Here is a 23153-nt window from a genome sequence, read left to right as displayed (position 1 = left end):
ACTTTTGTCAAAATCTACCAAAAACGACATCTCTTGAAATTCTCCAAAAATCACACGGAATAATCGAAATTGAACGCTGATTTCGATTTAGTTATTGGTTTTCTCGTTAAACCAGCCGTTTCAAAAATTAACGAAACAGTGCTGTTAGCGCAACAACTTAATTTAGGGTTTTTAAGGATTAAATCAAAAACTATAAGACCAATAGGAAAATAAACCTGATTTTCGTGATTTTCATTCAATTTTGATTCGAATTCATGTATTTTAAGCAAAATTTGAAATTTGGCCAAAATGAAAAAGTGGGAAAGGTTAAAGCCTTCCCACTTTTGTCAAAATCTACCAAAAACGACATCACTTGAAATTCTCAAAAATCACACGGAATAATCGAAATTGAACGCTGATTTCGATTTAGTAATTGGTTTTCTCGTTAAACCAGCCGTTTCAAAAATTAACGAAACAGTGCTGTTAGCGCAACAACTTAATTTAGGGTTTTTAAGGATTAAATCAAAAACTATAAGACCAATAGGAAAATAAACCTGATTTTCGTGATTTTCATTCAATTTTGATTCGAATTCATGTATTTTAAGCAAAATTTGAAATTTGGCCAAAAATGAAAAAGTGGGAAGGGTATAGCCTTCCCACTTTTGTCAAAATCTACCAAAAACGACATCACTTGAAATTCTCAAAAAATCACACGGAATAATCGAAATTGAACGCTGATTTCGATTTAGTTAATTGGTTTTCTCGTTAAACCAGCCGTTTCAAAAATTAACGAAACAGTGCTGTTAGCGCAACAACTTAATTTAGGGTTTTTAAGGATTAAATCAAAAACTATAAGACCAATAGGAAAATAAACCTGATTTTCGTGATTTTCATTCAATTTTGATTCGAATTCATGTATTTTAAGCAGAAATTTGAAATTTGGCCAAAAATGAAAAAGTGGGAAGGGTATAGCCTTCCCACTTTTGTCAAAATCTACCAAAAACGACATCTCTTGAAATTCTCCAAAAATCACACGGAATAATCGAAATTGAACGCTGATTTCGATTTAGTTATTGGTTTTCTCGTTAAACCAGCCGTTTCAAAAATTAACGAAACAGTGCTGTTAGCGCAACAACTTAATTTAGGGTTTTTAAGGATTAAATCAAAAACTATAAGACCAATAGGAAAATAAACCTGATTTTCGTGATTTTCATTCAATTTTGATTCGAATTCATGTATTTTAAGCAAAATTTGAAATTTGGGCAAAAATGAAAAAGTGGGAAGGGTATAAGCCTTCCCACTTTTGTCAAAATCTACCAAAAACGACATCACTTGAAATTCTCAAAAAATCACACGGAATAATCGAAATTGAACGCTGATTTCGATTTAGTAATTGGTTTTCTCGTTAAACCAGCCGTTTCAAAAATTAACGAAACAGTGCTGTTAGCGCAACAACTTAATTTAGGGTTTTTAAGGATTAAATCAAAAACTATAAGACCAATAGGAAAATAAACCTGATTTTCGTGATTTTCATTCAATTTTGATTCGAATTCATGTATTTTAAGCAAAATTTGAAATTTGGCCAAAAATGAAAAAGTGGGAAGGGTATAGCCTTCCCACTTTTGTCAAAATCTACCAAAAACGACATCTCTTGAAATTCTCAAAAAATCACACGGAATAATCGAAATTGAACGCTGATTTCGATTTAGTAATTGGTTTTCTCGTTAAACCAGCCGTTTCAAAAATTAACGAAACAGTGCTGTTAGCGCAACAACTTAATTTAGGGTTTTTAAGGATTAAATCAAAAACTATAAGACCAATAGGAAAATAAACCTGATTTTCGTGATTTTCATTCAATTTTGATTCGAATTCATGTATTTTAAGCAAAATTTGAAATTTGGCCAAAAATGAAAAAGTGGGAAGGGTATAGCCTTCCCACTTTTGTCAAAATCTACCAAAAACGACATCTCTTGAAATTCTCCAAAAATCACACGGAATAATCGAAATTGAACGCTGATTTCGATTTAGTTATTGGTTTTCTCGTTAAACCAGCCGTTTCAAAAATTAACGAAACAGTGCTGTTAGCGCAACAACTTAATTTAGGGTTTTTAAGGATTAAATCAAAAACTATAAGACCAATAGGAAAATAAACCTGATTTTCGTGATTTTCATTCAATTTTGATTCGAATTCATGTATTTTAAGCAAAATTTGAAATTTGGCCAAAAATGAAAAAGTGGGAAGGGTATAGCCTTCCCACTTTTGTCAAAATCTACCAAAAACGACATCTCTTGAAATTCTCAAAAAATCACACGGAATAATCGAAATTGAACGCTGATTTCGATTTAGTAATTGGTTTTCTCGTTAAACCAGCCGTTTCAAAAATTAACGAAACAGTGCTGTTAGCGCAACAACTTAATTTAGGGTTTTTAAGGATTAAATCAAAAACTATAAGACCAATAGGAAAATAAACCTGATTTTCGTGATTTTCATTCAATTTTGATTCGAATTCATGTATTTTAAGCAAAATTTGAAATTTGGCCAAAAATGAAAAAGTGGGAAGGGTATAGCCTTCCCACTTTTGTCAAAATCTACCAAAAACGACATCTCTTGAAATTCTCCAAAAATCACACGGAATAATCGAAATTGAACGCTGATTTCGATTTAGTAATTGGTTTTCTCGTTAAACCAGCCGTTTCAAAAATTAACGAAACAGTGCTGTTAGCGCAACAACTTAATTTAGGGTTTTTAAGGATTAAATCAAAAACTATAAGACCAATAGGAAAATAAACCTGATTTTCGTGATTTTCATTCAATTTTGATTCGAATTCATGTATTTTAAGCAAAATTTGAAATTTGGCCAAAAATGAAAAAGTGGGAAGGGTATAGCCTTCCCACTTTTGTCAAAATCTACCAAAAACGACATCTCTTGAAATTCTCCAAAAATCACACGGAATAATCGAAATTGAACGCTGATTTCGATTTAGTAATTGGTTTTCTCGTTAAACCAGCCGTTTCAAAAATTAACGAAACAGTGCTGTTAGCGCAACAACTTAATTTAGGGTTTTTAAGGATTAAATCAAAAACTATAAGACCAATAGGAAAATAAACCTGATTTTCGTGATTTTCATTCAATTTTGATTCGAATTCATGTATTTTAAGCAAAATTTGAAATTTGGCCAAAAATGAAAAAGTGGGAAGGGTATAGCCTTCCCACTTTTGTCAAAATCTACCAAAAACGACATCTCTTGAAATTCTCAAAAAATCACACGGAATAATCGAAATTGAACGCTGATTTCGATTTAGTTAATTGGTTTTCTCGTTAAACCAGCCGTTTCAAAAATTAACGAAACAGTGCTGTTAGCGCAACAACTTAATTTAGGGTTTTTAAGGATTAAATCAAAAACTATAAGACCAATAGGAAAATAAACCTGATTTTCGTGATTTTCATTCAATTTTGATTCGAATTCATGTATTTTAAGCAAAATTTGAAATTTGGCCAAAAATGAAAAAGTGGGAAGGGTTATAGCCTTCCCACTTTTGTCAAAATCTACCAAAAACGACATCTCTTGAAATTCTCCAAAAATCACACGGAATAATCGAAATTGAACGCTGATTTCGATTTAGTTAATGGTGTTTTCTCGTTAAACCAGCCGTTTCAAAAATTAACGAAACAGTGCTGTTAGCGCAACAACTTAATTTAGGGTTTTTAAGGATTAAATCAAAAACTATAAGACCAATAGGAAAATAAACCTGATTTTCGTGATTTTCATTCAATTTTGATTCGAATTCATGTATTTTAAGCAAAATTTGAAATTTGGCCAAAAATGAAAAAGTGGGAAGGGTTATAGCCTTCCCACTTTTGTCAAAATCTACCAAAAACGACATCTCTTGAAATTCTCCAAAAATCACACGGAATAATCGAAATTGAACGCTGATTTCGATTTAGTAATTGGTTTTCTCGTTAAACCAGCCGTTTCAAAAATTAACGAAACAGTGCTGTAAGCGCAACAACTTAATTTAGGGTTTTTAAGGATTAAATCAAAAACTATAAGACCAATAGGAAAATAAACCTGATTTTCGTGATTTTCATTCAATTTTGATTCGAATTCATGTATTTTAAGCAAAATTTGAAATTTGGCCAAAAATGAAAAAGTGGGAAGGGTATAGCCTTCCCACTTTTGTCAAAATCTACCAAAAACGACATCTCTTGAAATTCTCCAAAAATCACACGGAATAATCGAAATTGAACGCTGATTTCGATTTAGTTATTGGTTTTCTCGTTAAACCAGCCGTTTCAAAAATTAACGAAACAGTGCTGTAAGCGCAACAACTTAATTTAGGGTTTTTAAGGGGTTAAATCAAAAACTATAAGACCAATAGGAAAATAAACCTGATTTTCGTGATTTTCATTCAATTTTGATTCGAATTCATGTATTTTAAGCAAAATTTGAAATTTGGCCAAAAATGAAAAAGTGGGAAGGGTATAGCCTTCCCACTTTTGTCAAAATCTACCAAAAACGACATCTCTTGAAATTCTCCAAAAATCACACGGAATAATCGAAATTTAGAACGCTGATTTCGATTTAGTAATTGGTTTTCTCGTTAAACCAGCCGTTTCAAAAATTAACGAAACAGTGCTGTTAGCGCAACAACTTAATTTAGGGTTTTTAAGGATTAAATCAAAAACTATAAGACCAATAGGAAAATAAACCTGATTTTCGTGATTTTCATTCAATTTTGATTCGAATTCATGTATTTTAAGCAAAATTTGAAATTTGGCCAAAAATGAAAAAGTGGGAAGGGTATAGCCTTTCCCACTTTTGTCAAAATCTACCAAAAACGACATCTCTTGAAATTCTCCAAAAATCACACGGAATAATCGAAATTGAACGCTGATTTCGATTTAGTAATTGGTTTTCTCGTTAAACCAGCCGTTTCAAAAATTAACGAAACAGTGCTGTTAGCGCAACAACTTAATTTAGGGTTTTTAAGGATTAAATCAAAAACTATAAGACCAATAGGAAAATAAACCTGATTTTCGTGATTTTCATTCAATTTTGATTCGAATTCATGTATTTTAAGCAAAATTTGAAATTTGGCCAAAAATGAAAAAGTGGGAAGGGTATAGCCTTTCCCACTTTTGTCAAAATCTACCAAAAACGACATCTCTTGAAATTGTCCAAAAATCACACGGAATAATCGAAATTGAACGCTGATTTCGATTTAGTAATTGGTTTTCTCGTTAAACCAGCCGTTTCAAAAATTAACGAAACAGTGCTGTTAGCGCAACAACTTAATTTAGGGTTTTTAAGGATTAAATCAAAAACTATAAGACCAATAGGAAAATAAACCTGATTTTCGTGATTTTCATTCAATTTTGATTCGAATTCATGTATTTTAAGCAAAATTTGAAATTTGGCCAAAAATGAAAAAGTGGGAAGGGTATAGCCTTCCCACTTTTGTCAAAATCTACCAAAAACGACATCTCTTGAAATTCTCCAAAAATCACACGGAATAATCGAAATTGAACGCTGATTTCGATTTAGTTAATTGGTTTTCTCGTTAAACCAGCCGTTTCAAAAATTAACGAAACAGTGCTGTTAGCGCAACAACTTAATTTAGGGTTTTTAAGGATTAAATCAAAAACTATAAGACCAATAGGAAAATAAACCTGATTTTCGTGATTTTCATTCAATTTTGATTCGAATTCATGTATTTTAAGCAGAAAATTTGAAATTTGGCCAAAAATGAAAAAGTGGGAAGGGTATAGCCTTCCCACTTTTGTCAAAATCTACCAAAAACGTCACATTTCTCTTGAAATTCTCCAAAAATCACACGGAATAATCGAAATTGAACGCTGATTTCGATTTAGTTATTGGTTTTCTCGTTAAACCAGCCGTTTCAAAAATTAACGAAACAGTGCTGTTAGCGCAACAACTTAATTTAGGGTTTTTAAGGATTAAATCAAAAACTATAAGACCAATAGGAAAATAAACCTGATTTTCGTGATTTTCATTCAATTTTGATTCGAATTCATGTATTTTAAGCAAAATTTGAAATTTGGCCAAAAATGAAAAAGTGGGAAGGGTATAGCCTTCCCACTTTTGTCAAAATCTACCAAAAACGACATCTCTTGAAATTCTCCAAAAATCACACGGAATAATCGAAATTGAACGCTGATTTCGATTTAGTAATTGGTTTTCTCGTTAAACCAGCCGTTTCAAAAATTAACGAAACAGTGCTGTTAGCGCAACAACTTAATTTAGGGTTTTTAAGGATTAAATCAAAAACTATAAGACCAATAGAAAAATAAACCTGATTTTCGTGATTCAAGTTCAATTCTGAATCGAAATCTTGTATTTTAAGCAAAATTTGAAATTTGGCCTAAAATTAAAAAGTGGGAAGGGTATTGCCTTCCCACTTTTGTCAAAATCTACCAAAAACGACATCTCTTGAAATTCTCCAAAAATCACACGGAATAATCGAAATTGAACGCTGATTTCGATTTAGTTATTGGTTTTCTCGTTAAACCAGCCGTTTCAAAAATTAACGAAACAGTGCTGTTAGCGCAACAACTTAATTTAGGGTTTTTAAGGATTAAATCAAAAACTGTAAGACCAATAGGAAAATAAACCTGATTTTCGTGATTTTCATTCAATTTTGATTCGAATTCATGTATTTTAAGCAAAATTTGAAATTTGGCCAAAAATGAAAAAGTGGGAAGGTTATAGCCTTCCCACTTTTGTCAAAATCTACCAAAAACGACATCTCTTGAAATTCTCCAAAAATCACACGGAATAATCGAAATTGAACGCTGATTTCGATTTAGTAATTGGTTTTCTCGTTAAACCAGCCGTTTCAAAAATTAACGAAACAGTGCTGTAAGCGCAACAACTTAATTTAGGGTTTTTAAGGATTAAATCAAAAACTATAAGACCAATAGGAAAATAAACCTGATTTTCGTGATTTTCATTCAATTTTGATTCGAATTCATGTATTTTAAGCAAAATTTGAAATTTGGCCAAAAATGAAAAAGTGGGAAGGGTATAGCCTTCCCACTTTTGTCAAAATCTACCAAAAACGTCATCTCTTGAAATTCTCCATAAATCACACGGAATAATCGAAATTGAACGCTGATTTCGATTTAGTTATTGGTTTTCTCGTTAAACCAGCCGTTTCAAAAATTAACGAAACAGTGCTGTTAGCGCAACAACTTAATTTAGGGTTTTTAAGGGTTAAATCAAAAACTATAAGACCAATAGGAAAATAAACCTGATATTCGTGATTTTCATTCAATTTTGATTCGAATTCATGTATTTTAAGCAAAATTTGAAATTTGGCCAAAAATGAAAAAGTGGGAAGGGTATAGCCTTCCCACTTTTGTCAAAATCTACCAAAAACGACATCTCTTGAAATTGTCCAAAAATCACACGGAATAATCGAAATTGAACGCTGATTTCGATTTAGTAATTGGTTTTCTCGTTAAACCAGCCGTTTCAAAAATTAACGAAACAGTGCTGTTAGCGCAACAACTTAATTTAGGGTTTTTAAGGATTAAATCAAAAACTATAAGACCAATAGGAAAATAAACCTGATTTTCGTGATTTTCATTCAATTTTGATTCGAATTCATGTATTTTAAGCAGAATTTGAAATTTGGCCAAAAATGAAAAAGTGGGAAGGGTATAGCCTTCCCACTTTTGTCAAAATCTACCAAAAATGACATCTCTTGAAATTCTCCAAAAATCACACGGAATAATCGAAATTGAACGCTGATTTCGATTTAGTTATTGGTTTTCTCGTTAAACCAGCCGTTTCAAAAATTAACGAAACAGTGCTGTTAGCGCAACAACTTAATTTAGGGTTTTAAAGGATTAAATCAAAAACTGTAAGACCAATAGGAAAATAAGCCTGATTTTCGTGATTTTCATTCAATTTTGATTCGAATTCATGTATTTTAAGCAAAATTTGAAATTTGGCCAAAAATGAAAAAGTGGGAAGGGTATAGCCTTCCCACTTTTGTCAAAATCTACCAAAAACGTCATCTCTTGAAATTCTCCAAAAATCACACGGAATAATCGAAATTGAACGCTGATTTCGATTTAGTAATTGGTTTTCTCGTTAAACCAGCCGTTTCAACAATTAACGAAACAGTGCTGTAAGCGCAACAACTTAATTTAGGGTTTTTAAGGATTAAATCAAAAACTATAAGACCAATAGAAAATAAACCTGATTTTCGTGATTTTCATTCAATTTTGATTCGAATTCATGTATTTTAAGCAGAATTTGAAATTTGGCCAAAAATGAAAAAGTGGGAAGGGTATAGCCTTCCCACTTTTGTCAAAATCTACCAAAAACGACATCTCTTGAAATTCTCCAAAAATCACACGGAATAATCGAAATTGAACGCTGATTTCGATTTAGTTATTGGTTTTCTCGTTAAACCAGCCGTTTCAAAAATTAACGAAACAGTGCTGTTAGCGCTACAACTTAATTTAGGGTTTTTAAGGATTAAATCAAAAACTATAAGATTAATAGGAAAATAAGCCTGATTTTCGTGATTTTCATTCAATTTTGATTCGAATTCATGTATTTTAAGCAAAATTTGAAATTTGGCCAAAAATGAAAAAGTGGGAAGGGTATAGCCTTCCCACTTTTGTCAAAATCTACCAAAAACGACATCTCTTGAAATTCTCCAAAAATCACACGGAATAATCGAAATTGAACGCTGATTTCGATTTAGTAATTGGTTTTCTCGTTAAACCAGCCGTTTCAAAAATTAACGAAACAGTGCTGTTAGCGCAACAACTTAATTTAGGGTTTTTAAGGATTAAATCAAAAACTATAAGACCAATAGGAAAATAAACCTGATTTTCGTGATTTTCATTCAATTTTGATTCGAATTCATGTATTTTAAGCAAAATTTGAAATTTGGCCAAAAATGAAAAAGTGGGAAGGGTATAGCCTTCCCACTTTTGTCAAAATCTACCAAAAATGACATCACTTGAAATTCTCCAAAAATCACACGGAATAATCGAAATTGAACGCTGATTTCGATTTAGTAATTGGTTTCCTCGTTAAACCAGCCGTTTCAAAAATTAACGAAACAGTGCTGTTATAGCGCAACAACTTAATTTAGGGTATTTAAGGATTAAATCAAAAACTATAAGACCAATAGGAAAATAAACCTGATTTTCGTGATTTTCATTCAATTTTGATTCGAATTCATGTATTTTAAGCAGAATTTGAAATTTGGCCAAAAATGAAATAGTGGGAAGGGTATAGCCTTCCCACTTTTGTCAAAATCTACCAAAAACGACATCTCTTGAAATTCTCCAAAAATCACACGGAATAATCGAAATTGAACGCTGATTTCGATTTAGTTATTGGTTTTCTCGTTAAACCAGCCGTTTCAAAAATTAACGAAACAGTGCTGTTAGCGCAACAACTTAATTTAGGGTTTTTAAGGATTAAATCAAAAACTGTAAGACCAATAGGAAAATAAGCCTGATTTTCGTGATTTTCATTCAATTTTGATTCGAATTCATGTATTTTAAGCAAAATTTGAAATTTGGCCAAAAATGAAAAAGTGGGAAGGGTATAGCCTTCCCACTTTTGTCAAAATCTACCAAAAACGACATCTCTTGAAATTCTCCAAAAATCACACGGAATAATCGAAATTGAACGCTGATTTCGATTTAGTAATTGGTTTTCTCGTTAAACCAGCCGTTTCAAAAATTAACGAAACAGTGCTGTAAGCGCAACAACTTAATTTAGGGTTTTTAAGGATTAAATCAAAAACTATAAGACCAATAGGAAAATAAACCTGATTTTCGTGATTTTCATTCAATTTTGATTCGAATTCATGTATTTTAAGCAAAATTTGAAATTTGGCCAAAAATGAAAAAGTGGGAAGGGTATAGCCTTCCCACTTTTGTCAAAATCTACCAAAAACGTCATCTCTTGAAATTCTCCAAAAATCACACGGAATAATCGAAATTGAACGCTGATTTCGATTTAGTAATTGGTTTTCTCGTTAAACCAGCCGTTTCAAAAATTAACGAAACAGTGCTGTTAGCGCAACAACTTAATTTAGGGTTTTTAAGGATTAAATCAAAAACTATAAGACCAATAGGAAAATAAACCTGATTTTCGTGATTTTCATTCAATTTTGATTCGAATTCATGTATTTTAAGCAAAATTTGAAATCTACCAAAAACGGCATTTCTTGAAATTATCCAAAAATCACAAAAAATAATCGAAATTGAACGCTGATTTCGATTTAGTAATTGGTTTTCTCGTTAAACCAGCCGTTTCAAAAATTAACGAAACAGTGCTGTTAGCGCAACAACTTAATTTAGGGTTTTTAAGGATCAAATCAAAAACTATAAGAAAAATAGGAAAATAAACCTGATTTTCGTGATTTTCATTCAATTTGGATTCGAATTCATGTATTTTAAGCAGAATTTGAAATTTGGCCAAAAATGAAAAAGTGGGAAGGGTAGCCTTCCCACTTTTGTCAAAATCTACCAAAAACGACATCTCTTGAAATTCTCCAAAAATCACACGGAATAATCGAAATTGAACGCTGATTTCGATTTAGTTATTGGTTTTCTCGTTAAACCAGCCGTTTCAAAAATTAACGAAACAGTGCTGTTAGCGCAACAACTTAATTTAGGGTTTTTAAGGATTAAATCAAAAACTATAAGACCAATAGGAAAATAAGCCTGATTTTCGTGATTTTCATTCAATTTTGATTCGAATTCATGTCGAATTCATGTCGTGTTCATGTTTCAAATTTGAAATTTGGCCAAAAATGAAAAAGTGGGAAGGGTATAGAGTTGGCTAACGTCCGAAGTTGCCAATTCGATGAAATTGTGAAAAAAAAATTGGACACGAACTAGTAACAGTTCTTGCATGGCGGCTTACGGAGTTTCGCCCATTGTAGTTTTAGTTTTAGTTTTTTCCATTGAAATTATCTTCCGTTCCATTCATAATTGGATCACGAAATTCCTTCGTTATGAGGTAATCTTGTAATTTTTATTTGACCTCGATAGACTGTACTTTATTTATTATTAAGTTTTTTGTAGACGTGTTTACTTTTTGTAGCAGACAAAAACTGGCGTGCTCTCTTATCAGCCCGCCAGTTTCCTCTACAACATCCATTTTTGTCTGCTACAGAAAGTAAACACGTCTACAAAAAAATTAATAATAAATAAAGTACAAACAGTGCTGTTAGCGCAACAACTTAATTTAGGGTTTTTAAGGATTAAATCAAAAACTATTTGAATTTTGAAGGATTTAAATCCCAGACTTTTAACTTGTCAAATATTTTAACACAGAGCCATTTATAATATGAAAAACTCTCTCGCAGGAATAGCTACCTCTGTTCCTACAAAAGGAGCAAGGGTAAAGAACCATGTACCGAGAAAGTAAAAAGTAAAGAATGGAAAAAGGAATATAGAAGTAGAAAGTTGGTTTAGAAATATACATATCCCACTAAAAACAGTAAGTTTTAAACCCCAATCGCGATGAAAATTTATGTTGGTCCGAACGGGATCAAACCTTCGAATGGCCTGAACTGGAGGAGGGGCAGGGGATAAATGAGTTGAGAAACCAAGCTTCGCCTTGGGCTGCTGACCAAATGGACATGGTTACGGAAAAGCTCCTGACGGCATGAAATTTGTTTTACAATAATGATCAAAACGGTAAGAAATACCATCTATCTGTTCTACAGCGACAAGAACTGATTACCAGTGCGGGCAACAAAAGTAATGATGGCGTATATCCACTAATATCCACGCGAACTTAAATCAGCACATTTTCCTAGTTTCAACCTGAAAACACAAAAAATAATTTACAAGAATAACAATTAAACCTATTATATCTTTCAATGTACTTTAAGATACAATTACCATTAAATATTTTCGTTAGAATAAACATAATTACTTTAATAAACGTCATCCTCCTCCACATTTGGAAATAAAACTTTGATAACAAAAATATGTTAAAAATCTGATATGTATATTATAATAAATATTGCTCACTTACCTGATAAAAAAATTCCCAACATACAAAGGATGGTGCTTTACTTTCTAATCCATATTATTCTTATGAGTATTGGCCTAAAATTCACTGAAGAGCATCAACTTTTATTTAATATAAAAAAATTACCTATTTAACTCCAACATCACCAGAAGTTCAACAGATTTACCACATCTTCATGGCTGTTCTGAATGTCTACATCATGAATAAACACGAGAAATTTCAACGAGCATTTAAAAAGAAAAAAGAACTGGGACTGCCACATTTTAACTTAACCTTCTTACTTACATGTACTAATGTTGCTTTCTAGATAAATCTTAAATGGAATACAAAGTACACATAGCAAAAATAAAAAATGGAGGCCCACCCCAAGTTAGCTGTTCCTCCAAACTTCTACAAGTGAATATTTAGTAACTCAAATTAACAGTAATCTATGTCAACTTTTAACACCTTTCATATACATCAATATGAATTTGCAATGTGACAAATACCTTCATAGCAGATGGCAAGCAAAAAAAACCCGACTTTAATATCTGTGTGCTCCTCCATTGACGATATGCAAACCGCTACGGAAAATAACCATTAAAAACGCTAATCAAAACCATCTCCCAGTAAACTTAAATCTGTGATAGATCAATTAACATGAATTGGTATCTCACTACAACTTCTAAATTTGATCGAGATTCTCTACTTCACCTAGTAGACTCGGTTTTGCATTTTCCATTCCATAATCCAAAGTAATTTCATCCTTGATTTGTGATAGGCCTCATTTCCACCACCCAAACACACGGTCTAATTTTAACACTATTGTTGAAGGTCCATACTACGTAGGCTTGAAGAGAAATCAACAAACATAATTGACTTTTTTTAAATAATTACCCCATCTGACTTCAAAATATATACTCAGATATTGTACAGTTCCAATGATATTCCACCTATTCCACAAACATTGTAAAATTTGGGGATTAGAATATTTCCTGCAAAAAAACAAAAACAAACATACTTACAGTACTACGATGTTCTACTATATAGGCAGGTAAGTACCCCAAGTTTTGATAAACTAACAAATGGTCCATGGTTATGATCTTGAACTGCTCTACAGAAGAGTTCACATAGCCCCAACATCAGTACCCAATTCATGATGACCCCCAATGTTAATTAATTCCATTAGCGGCTGAATAAATCCTAGTGAAACGGAAAAAGGTTTAAACCAGAAAATAAATACTAAGTTAAAATTCAAAATTGTAACATCCGAACCCACTCAGAAGCTTTTAAGTTGATTTCGACAAATTAGTGAGAATCGAGTTCTGTGGTTACCAAACACGCTATCCCGCAAACCCCACATAAGACTCGAAGAGCAAGCCATATTAGCAGTTCCAATCGTACGTGGACGTTTACGCCTTATCCATTGTAATAGACAACACGGGTCTAATGACGCTCTAGTCAATGTTCTTTCAATTCCCCTAAACATTCGCGAAAAAGCCGCCCGGTTAGTGTGCAAAGCTCTAAAACAAGAGCAAAGCAATATCTCAAACCTTCCCGAGAGTATAAAAAACAAGCAACAATTGCCCCGTTTGTAACCACAAAATGCGGGATTGTCGGAAGCCAAGGAAAGCGTCGTTAAAATAAAGCCATCAACGTCAAAGAAACTGTAGGGCAGCCGTCTTCAACTCCAACTGAATTACCTTATACGAAAAGTATGAATGTCAGCACTAAAGTTGTCGTATGTCAACAGCTAAAATCCACCTTACAATCCAACCCCTTGAAGCAAATGCCCCTCTTCAGGCATAGTTACATCCAACACCTGTAAGATGGAAAACAGAATGAGTGGTGGAGAGCAACTGAAAAACTATTGCAAAGAAGTAACCAAGAAACAGACAGGCAGTATTAGACATCACACCTTCATCAAATGGAGACTCCAGCCAACCAAAGGACACCACAAATGATGAATCAACAGCAGTTACATGTTCTTGAAAGCACCAATTATTGCTGCATAGAAAGAAAAAAAACATGTTTAGAAGCATTAATAATGAGAAGAATTAAAACCATTATGAAAATCAGCTTGGACAGAAACAATATACATCACCATTATCTTTTGACCAATTCAGGCATTTTGACACACCTTGAACAGGACATCCAGCAGCCTGTGCCTCTTTTAAACCAATACACATGCATAAGTTGTTTATTCATCACCTGGAGCAATATTTCGCACCACATCACAGCCGTTTCCAAACCAAGTAGAGTTACTTTTACATCTGCCCATAGTAAAAGCTTAAAAGTACATACATGGGCTACAGCTTTCTCATATTCAACCTGAAAACCAAATCAAGATAACCAGATTCAAGCTAAAGCATTCAATAAATTTACAACCATCAATCAATCTATGTCAGAGTCATGCATGTCTAATATTTGATTGACTTCACGGCGCAAATTTGCGTATCAGAAAGAATTGCTCATCACTACATTTTATTAAGGAAAACTAAACACTCCATACGATGATACCATGATCAACATTAAATTTCAACGTGTTTCAGTATGCTTCGTATGCTAACGATTACTGTAATGAAACTTCGAATTTGAGACAAACCTCGTTACTGCAGACTTGAGGGTAAACGCTGTCCGACTGGAGCTATCGCTACAGCGCACCACACTTTAAAAAGACTACGGATGGAAGTGGAAGTACCAAGCTAAGGGCAGGGGGTCTCACCCGCTCAGGCCGGATCCCTTGCTGCGTTGCCAAACGTAAGAAGAGAGTCGTCAACGAAAACAAATTGTTATTTTTTTGTAAATTTGTAATTTGGATTTATGAATCATAAACTGCATTGAAAACTTCGTAAGATTGAAATGAAACGTCCAACCAGATGTGTTCAACGCTACAAATTCATACGATGTAACAGTTCGTTTTGCTTCACGCACGAAACTTAGCCTAGGCAAAGTCATAGAACCCTGGTCCCTGGTTGCTCCACTGTGGCTATTTTCCCTCTCAGAAAAGGGGTACCCTCTTGCGGGGAATACTATACAAAAAAGCAAAGATATTAGGTCGGGGCGTATAAATGTTTTCCGCCTGGTGCGACTGCCATCTGTTGACAAATATGTTTTGTGTTTTCTGAGTGGAATGAAACATAACACCCGCAAAAGCCGCTCCCGCCGGGCGAAACATCTAGCTTATACCTCTGGCGGGACTCGAACCCGCAATCCCCGGCTTAGGAGGCCGGTGCCTTATCCATTAGGCCACAAAGGCTCACATTATTAATAATCCACACATATAATTAAAAAGAAATGTTTATTATATTGAACTTGGTTTGTTGTAAATAGGAACCCAACTCTTTGAATTACTTTTTCACATATTCTTAAGGGTTCCCAATCACGGTGAAGCATTCCAATTTTGAAATCCTGTTAAACTACAGCTCGTTGAGTGCATTAAGGATTGGACAAAAACTTTATCAGCCTCGTTTTCTTTCCTATTGACTCATTTTGTTACCAGACAAATGTCAAGCAATGCAATAGAAAAAATATTAAATAATTAAAATTCTCCAGGCGAGGCTCGAACTCGCGACCTCGGCATTACTCTGAAACATTACTTTTCAATTAGCTCATTTAGTTACTGTCTTATAAGTACCATGCGCTAACCAACTGCGCCACTGGAGACATATTGACCACAACTCATCTAGATGTCCATATTTTAAACACACTAGTAGCTTAAGGAATCATCAAACCGTCCATTTACTTTGACGCTATCAAAGCTATTTCGATTTTCAACCGCCAACAATTCACGCGGGTATTCCCATTCAATGTTGACATCGGTACCCATCTTGAGTACACTGGTTGTAATATCGATTTGACTCTTTACAATTGTCGGGCTGGCTTTTGGCCGGCTGTGTTTATAAACCAAAAATAGTAGATCGACATTCGGGTATATAGACGCTTTTGATAATAGGATCGCATCTCGGGTCTTTGGAAAAGATGCCTACAGTAGTGGGGATCACCCCAGATGAATCATCAGCAGGTTCAACGTAGTCCTGAACGAAAGGTGACCCTTCATCATACTGACAAGTCGATCCAGCAAGAACCACGGAGAGAGTAGATAGACAAACAGTATAACTGAGAACGTATAGATATAGCATTGTATAGAGGAAACTATACGATCTCAACAGATTAATCTCACGTGCAGCTAATGTGATGAAACAATAAAACATGGTTCTAAAATCAAATAACGCGCCGGAGTAATCTCCGCATGTTGCGTCAGTAGTCGGCGGGAAGATAGAGGAGTATCCATATTGAAGATTAACGGACTCATAATCTCCTTCCTGTTTCAAGCCGTTATAATGTAGACAGATACAGGTAGACTAGGACGTTATGTGTTTGGGAAATGTTGGGTGCATCCGTAATACAAAAGTTGCGCCCCACGCCATGAACAGCCTGATCTTATTGTTGGTTATATAGTTCTTCGCCGTATGGGATGAAGTCGAGTAGTCGACATCACGAGAATCAAACTGAATTTCCGTTGTCAACTGCAGAAAATCAATGAATTCTGTTTTATTTACAAAAATTTTGAAGTTAAATGAATTTGTATTGACCTTAAGGAGGGCGACGTCATTCAGCCTGATGGTGGTGTTGTATTCCGGATAAGAAAAAATGATCGAAAATGATGTAAACGGTCAGTATTCGCTCGTGAGAATTAGGAGAGACAACACTCACTCGACCAGCCTATAGTCAAATGTTAAATGGAACTGTCAATAGCCATAAATAATCGATCTCATCACTTTAGTTCAACTTAAAAAAATTCTCATTCTCCAGGCGAGGGTCGAACTCGCGACCTCGGCATTGCTTTATCATCGATCAATTTACGAGCACAACGAGACACTGTCATATAAGTACCATGCGCTAACCGACTGCGCCACTGGAGACATTATATGTACCTAACATATTCAATATGAAACCAGTCCCGGTTTCTTTTGGCCAACAGCCAATTCCAAAACTCGCTGAATCAACTGATGACTAAAATGCTTATATGTCACTCAACGTCTATTGTTCGTTGACTGTAACTCGTACGGGACCAGAGCCGGTGCTGAATATCACTAATCTGAATAAGGCCCCATAGTGGCACTGAAACGCTGAATAGCACTGTAGTTGATGATGCAATAAATTAAATAATTTTTCTATTTTAAGAGGTTGCAGGTTACTTTTGAAATATCAAAATGCCGTTTGCCTTTCAGTTTGGATTTTTTTTTTTCGACAGTTTGGTTTGGGTCACGACTTTTATGCAAAATCTTGACAGCAAAATTTTGAAAAGTCTATACGCTTTGGGGTTAACTACTTTACCATCAAAGTGACCCACCTGTTACTAAAGTCCGGGTTAGGTTCGTTTTTGTTTCTTTGGTCAACAAATCCTTTCGCTTCAATTCACGAAACTTGAAATTCATTGAAAGTGATGCCTCCAGCAAATGAATGCCTCCCTTTCTGGACGAGTTGACAACAAGTCGGTGATTGGATTGCAATTCCAGACGCGGACTGCATTTGCCGGTAAGTCCACTACATAGGTAGAACACATCGGGGAAAGCCCCGGTGTTGGAGAACTTTCCAGTTGAAGAAGTACAAAGTATACGAGTTGCGACACAAACACTTTTCCTTTCTCTGATTGTTTCGGCACAGCAACCAAATACGTCGCTTATTGGAACATGGTAAAAGGCAACACAAAAGAAGTACAACAATGAAGTGGCTCGACGGTATTTAAAGGCTGGTGATTAGCACGATGGGCATCAGTTAGCCAACTGTCTCAAACATCGTATACCAACTTCTCAACATGCAGGTAAAATGGGTTCTGCAATCAAATAGTTTGAAACTACTGTTTAGTACTAAAGAATCACTCTATCAATTTTCAAGTTCTTCGTACTGGCCGCCTTGATCGCTGTCGCCGCAGCCAATTCCGCTTACCCAGAAGGCCCAACGTATCCAACTTCATCTTACAATAGGCCTTCTTACTCGGCTTCAACTTACGAGACCGGGGAATACGTAAGTCTAATTGTCTTTTCTTTCGTTAATTCAAAGAGTTTCTAAATAAACGATTGCCCATTTTGCAGCCCGCCCAGCCGTACTCTTTCAACTGGGCCGTCAACGATGGTTATGGCAACGACTACTCGCACTACGAGAGCAGCGACAGCAAAGTAACGACCGGCACCTACCGCGTCGTACTGCCCGATGGTCGTGTTCAAATCGTGACCTACAAAGCTGATGACTACGGATACACGGCTGATGTCAAGTACGAAGGCGAAGCCAAGTACCCCGCTGCCTCCTACTCCGCACCGGCTTACTCCGCACCTGCATTCACCTCCCCTCCGGTCACGGCTCCTGCTGTATCATCACGTACTTACTCCGCACCCGTTTTCACGTCTCCGGCTGTCCCATCTCCTGCTTTCGCCTCTCCTGCTGTCACCGCTCCTGCCTCCACCTCTCGTACTTACTCCGCACCAGTTTTTACGTCTTCCGTCACCGTTCCTGGCCGCCCTGCCCAACCCAGCACTGTTCCGGCAACTGGATCCGTCTACATCACTTCCAGTAACGTTGTTCGCGACTACTAAGCCAAATGCGTTCTGAAATATATGTATACATCAAACAGATGTCAAATTAAATATTAAAATATATACATACTATTAATAAAACATATATATGCATGGCTACTGTGTTCTTATTCATTATATAGCCTTTATCAGAGAATATCTGTTAAATGACAAACGCAAAATGACACTACTTTTCAACAATAATGTTGAACATTGAAATCCGTAATGTACTATTCTCCTGACTATATTTATACCTCTGGCGGGACTTGAACCCGCAATCCCCGGCTTAGGAGGCCGGTGCCTTATCCTTTAGGCCACAAAGGCGTAATACATCTGTTCAAATTAGAATTTAAATTGCAAACAAGTTAATTGTGAATTGCAGTTAACAAATTTGCCAATTGTGAACAAGAAGAAAGACAGTGGAATGAACAATGTCTTACAAGTCTAAATACAAATGTTATCGCATTCTTCGCAATTGATACTGTTAGCATCTAACAGCATCAGTGATTATGAACATCATTCTAATACCGACAATACCTGGCATTATGTCGTACCTTTGATGGGACTCGAACCCACAATAACAATTGCTTACCTGTAAAAACACGACATTCTCACTTGATTCTTCTAGATAATTGGCCAAACAAATAAACCTGTGAGACAATCCATTTTCAAAATGTGTTCTGAACAACATCTCCAAAATATTCTCCAGGCGAGGTTCGAACTCGCGACCTCGGCATTACTTGCAATCGTTACAATTTAAGTCATCACAAGTAGTTACTGTCTTATAACTACCATGCGCTAACCAACTTCGCCACTGGAGACATACATTAAATATTTCCCATTCGATCAATTCACAAGTATCACTAAAAAACAGACTAGAAATTACGGATTTACTTGACTAATACATAGTTTTCATTTCCCAATAGTAACCATCCAGATCGTACGAGAACTTTTCGAAAGGGAATTTGTTAATTAACTAATTAACAACATTAACAGCTTTTTCTTGAATACCTCTGGCGGGACTTGAACCCGCAATCCCCGGCTTAGGAAACTAGTGCCTTATCCATTAGGCCACATAGACATATTTACAATAAAATGGCGTGAAAAACATTTCTTTTTACTTGCAAAATTGCGATTCAAAATTGAAAATGCGGTTTTCAATACACACTTTTAGTCAATAAAATGGAAACACATGAGATTGAACGCACTCTTCATCTTTCAACAGTGGCCAATATATGGTAGCACGTGCATCGTGGACCGAGTCTATCGAGGGGACTGACCATCAACGAGTGCACAAGAGATGGATTCCAAAAAGATCCTGAAAACTTAACCGAATGCCTTTCATGATCTAGGTAGCTGATCGAAATCTAAGCCGTTAATTTGCTTACCTGTTGAAAAAAGAAGACTCTCCGTCTAATATTCCTTTGATTGCTTTCCGTCATATTCTATTTGCCACATCAAAAGCTCATACACGTCCTCAAACCTCTCCGTCTGTGCTGTAGAACTACATTGACGTGGTTTCAATGTCGCTATCTAGCAATGGACTGAAACGTTCGAAGAAACACGATAGAAAAGCCTCGGTAGATGTTGAAGAAATAAAAAAATCTGCACTGTGGGAAGGGGGAGCTATGATTTATCAAACTCTTTCCCTGATTCTGTTGGAAGCAGATCGAATTGAAACGACTAATGATCTTGAAACCAGGTGGGCATGGTAAGAAACAGAGCAACGCTTGACTTCTACAAGGCCGTTTGCTTAACCTGAAAAGTCATACATTTATGTAATCTAGAACTTAAAGTTTCTAGATTTCTCCAGTTACCTTTTAGCTATTTAAAAATTCATTTTGAGTAGACCTACGTATATACTTTCGCGATGTGCAGCAGGTCTCTCTTTCAGTCGCGTCCTACAGAGCGCCACGTGTCGATCAGTTTCAAGATCGCGCGTACCAGGGAACTACTGGCACCGGGCAATTGTTGACGCTATGCAGAGAAAGTATTGGTGGGTTCCAGTAAAGGGGTTGCACAATAGAAAAATAATAGGTGCTACACCTATTCAGGTCAGATTATAAATGTCGAATGGAAATAAGGACAACAACACTATTGAATCCCCTATTAATTGATGTCAACTGTCTCCGTTGTTTCTGATGACCTTTGTAAACTAGAAGTGTGAAAAGCCTTTTGCCTAATTTGTTTGGGGGGGGTGGGGGTGGGGGTTAATCAATTTAGCTGTTTTTGTTTTTCTTGAGGTTTGCATTGTGGAAACACTTCCATCGTTAATTGTTAATGTCATTTTTCTCTGCGATGTTTTTCCTTTTTCATTTGACTTAGTCTTTTGCAGCCGCCTGTTAAAAATGGTAAAACTTTCTATTTCTTGTGCGTAAGGCCTTTTAGGATTGTGGTGACTCTTGAAATTTCCATGCACCACATTCATCTAAAGACTTTCTTTTGCTCCGCCTCCCGTCTCAGAGGATGGTATATAAAAGACGGAAGGTTCAGCAAGGTTCGTCACATCCGCTGCTTCGTCGCAAGAGATAACGTTCCAGCTCAACATACATCGTCTCAATTCCCGAGAACAATGGCAGCTAATTTTAAAGTAAATACCATATTTTATTAAACTGAGCAACATACCATTTGCTTTGTCGTATACCCGCATCATAATTTCTGGTTTTTGTTTGTTTCTGATGTTGCAGATTACATTTCTTATCGTTGCTTTGATGTTCGTTGCTATGGCAATGACGAAAAAAGTCAAATTATATTATGGCCATGGTGGTTATGGAGGATATGGAGGATATGGCGGTTATAGCGGATATGGTGGTTATGGAGGACATAGTGGATATGGAGGACATAGTGGATATGGAGGATATAGCGGATATGGAGGATATGGACATGGATACGACAATGGATACGTTCACGGAAATGGAGGTAACGCGTCATTTCTACGTAATTTATTTGAAGGTAATAAAACACAACGTTGTGGCACAGGATACGGTGGATACGGCTACTGAACTGCCACACAGTCAAACGACGTATAATAACATTATTGTAAACCCATGTATTTAATTCACCTATTTTCACAAATAAAGACAATTTTAAACAAGTACTTTGTGTAACAATAAAGAACTGATGTGGATGTAGTAGGCCTATAGATGAACTTGTCTTCGTTAGAGATGGACGTTCCAATTTCGTTTACGTGATTCAAGCGGTAGGCTACTAACTTCTAAGGTGCTTTGCTTGCAGAGAGCAGGGAACTCAGTATCAACAGAGCAGTTTCAACCCAATAATTAAAACGGATTCTCCAGCCGAGGCTCGAACTCGCGACCTCGGCATTACTCTGATTCACTGGCTGTTTCCATGGGCACATTTAGCTACTGTCTTTTAAGTACCATGCGCTAACCAACTGCGCCACTGGAGACATACAATTATCTGTTGTATGCCAATCATAAGATTGTGAGAAGAAAATTTTAGAAACTTACGATAATGGTTTTCTATAGAAATATTTACAAGGGATTTCAGTTCTCTTCTGCCTACACGGTACTTAAAAGGGTAATATACTTGGGACTAGTTCTACACTGTTTAAAACCTAGATTCGGTAACTATTTACAGAAAGCTTGACAATGACCTAGGCAGTCAATCACTAATATCAAAGCGAACATACTAGTATTTGTCATAAGTTAAACTGCTGTTTTTGTATACCAGTCTCATTAATTAGGCTACAATCAAAATTCATCGATTAATATCACCCATATTAATTTTATACCTCTGCCGGGACTCGAACCAGCAATCCCCGGCTTAGGAGGCCGGAGCCTTATCCATTAGGCCACAGAAGCTTGTGAAGTTTAAAATGATATGTTGACGTTTGAACGAACTTTCACTTGGCATCTGAATAACGCTGTATGGAAGAATACTTTTTTGCAGAAACACTTTCTATGCGGTAGATGAAACACGTACGAGAATAGTCATCATTACCTTCATCGACTTAAGTCAAAATGAACAAAATGCCAACTGTTTTCAGGGAATGTTAATCCGTTTCGTTTTTCAGGAAGATTGCAGACCACGTCGCAGTTTTCACGTCCAGCCATCGACGAATGAATTGGACGTAATCTCTTTTTCAATTCCAAATGTATAGAAGTTAACGTATACAAATTGACCATGTTAGACTACATTGTTAGATGGTAATTGCTTACCTGTGATCACACGATACTCTCAGTTGATTGTACCAAATATACTTGGCCCAACAAATTCAGGTGTACAATCCATTTTCAAAATAGGTTTCTGAACAAGAACTCCAAAACATTCTCCAGGCGAGGATCGAACTCGCGACCTCGGCATTACTTGCAATCATTGCATCTCTAACTAGCACAATTAGTTACTGTCATATAAGTACCATGCGCTAACCAACTGCGCCACTGGAGATATTATTCATGATTTCATTTTTCATAATATACATTACAAATAACATTCTTAAATAAACAATCAAGAAACTAGCCCACAGTTCGTTCCTTAACGACACAAGTTTATAAGAGTCCCATCCTGCCTTCATGAAATATCAAATTACTAATAGCATATCTCAGACAA

At 35.6% G+C, this 23153-nt stretch overlaps 2 protein-coding genes, 3 long non-coding RNA genes and 6 other non-coding genes across 32 annotated transcripts; 2 read left to right on the top strand and 9 right to left on the bottom strand.

Moving 5' to 3' along the window:
• Positions 1-11263: 11263 nt before the first annotated feature.
• LOC123471108 lies at positions 11264-14747 on the bottom strand. 22 transcript variants are annotated; one of them, XR_006645076.1, is made up of 12 exons: positions 14612-14747; positions 14111-14337; positions 13925-14013; positions 13710-13828; positions 13032-13209; positions 12721-12959; positions 12516-12647; positions 12154-12219; positions 12031-12104; positions 11895-11967; positions 11734-11816; positions 11264-11647 (listed from the first exon to the last, which is right to left on the bottom strand). It is a non-coding gene; the product is annotated as an uncharacterized LOC123471108 (long non-coding RNA). The 22 variants fall into 22 exon arrangements; XR_006645077.1 differs by having other exon boundaries at positions 12031-12074; XR_006645066.1 differs by having other exon boundaries at positions 12154-12647.
• Positions 14748-15192: 445 nt separating this feature from the next.
• Trnar-ccu lies at positions 15193-15265 on the bottom strand. The gene has a single exon. It is a non-coding gene; the product is annotated as a tRNA-Arg (tRNA).
• A 288-nt stretch (positions 15266-15553) lies between these two features.
• Trnai-uau lies at positions 15554-15672 on the bottom strand. Its single transcript has 2 exons — positions 15635-15672; positions 15554-15589 (listed from the first exon to the last, which is right to left on the bottom strand). It is a non-coding gene; the product is annotated as a tRNA-Ile (tRNA).
• Positions 15673-16162: 490 nt separating this feature from the next.
• LOC116931421 lies at positions 16163-17608 on the bottom strand. The gene is made up of 3 exons (XR_004398956.2): positions 17363-17608; positions 16602-16731; positions 16163-16535 (listed from the first exon to the last, which is right to left on the bottom strand). It is a non-coding gene; the product is annotated as an uncharacterized LOC116931421 (long non-coding RNA).
• On the bottom strand, positions 16814-16931 carry Trnai-uau. Its single transcript has 2 exons — positions 16894-16931; positions 16814-16849 (listed from the first exon to the last, which is right to left on the bottom strand). It is a non-coding gene; the product is annotated as a tRNA-Ile (tRNA).
• A 26-nt stretch (positions 17609-17634) lies between the features above and the next one.
• LOC123466456 (proline-rich protein 3-like) lies at positions 17635-18677 on the top strand. The gene is made up of 3 exons (XM_045169304.1): positions 17635-17833; positions 17908-18036; positions 18105-18677. The coding sequence occupies exons 1-3, from the start codon at positions 17828-17830 to the stop codon at positions 18600-18602; spliced, it is 633 nt and encodes a 210-aa protein (XP_045025239.1). The 5' UTR covers positions 17635-17827; the 3' UTR covers positions 18603-18677.
• Positions 18678-18832: 155 nt separating this feature from the next.
• On the bottom strand, positions 18833-18905 carry Trnar-ccu. The gene has a single exon. It is a non-coding gene; the product is annotated as a tRNA-Arg (tRNA).
• Positions 18906-19677: 772 nt separating this feature from the next.
• LOC123469944 lies at positions 19678-20365 on the bottom strand. Its single transcript, XR_006643213.1, has 2 exons — positions 19970-20365; positions 19678-19899 (listed from the first exon to the last, which is right to left on the bottom strand). It is a non-coding gene; the product is annotated as an uncharacterized LOC123469944 (long non-coding RNA).
• Positions 20366-21023: 658 nt separating this feature from the next.
• Positions 21024-21675, top strand: LOC116931417 (neuropeptide-like protein 31). Its single transcript, XM_032939009.2, has 3 exons — positions 21024-21171; positions 21269-21500; positions 21561-21675. The coding sequence occupies exons 1-3, from the start codon at positions 21154-21156 to the stop codon at positions 21581-21583; spliced, it is 273 nt and encodes a 90-aa protein (XP_032794900.2). The 5' UTR covers positions 21024-21153; the 3' UTR covers positions 21584-21675.
• Positions 21676-21869: 194 nt separating this feature from the next.
• On the bottom strand, positions 21870-21990 carry Trnal-uaa. The gene is made up of 2 exons: positions 21953-21990; positions 21870-21905 (listed from the first exon to the last, which is right to left on the bottom strand). It is a non-coding gene; the product is annotated as a tRNA-Leu (tRNA).
• Positions 21991-22871: 881 nt separating this feature from the next.
• Trnai-uau lies at positions 22872-22991 on the bottom strand. Its single transcript has 2 exons — positions 22954-22991; positions 22872-22907 (listed from the first exon to the last, which is right to left on the bottom strand). It is a non-coding gene; the product is annotated as a tRNA-Ile (tRNA).
• Positions 22992-23153: the final 162 nt, after the last annotated feature.

This window comes from Daphnia magna, linkage group LG1, assembly GCF_020631705.1.
Source record: "Daphnia magna isolate NIES linkage group LG1, ASM2063170v1.1, whole genome shotgun sequence".
Classification (NCBI taxonomy): Eukaryota; Metazoa; Arthropoda; class Branchiopoda; order Diplostraca; family Daphniidae; genus Daphnia; species Daphnia magna.
This window is presented reverse-complemented; position numbering and strand designations above follow the sequence as displayed.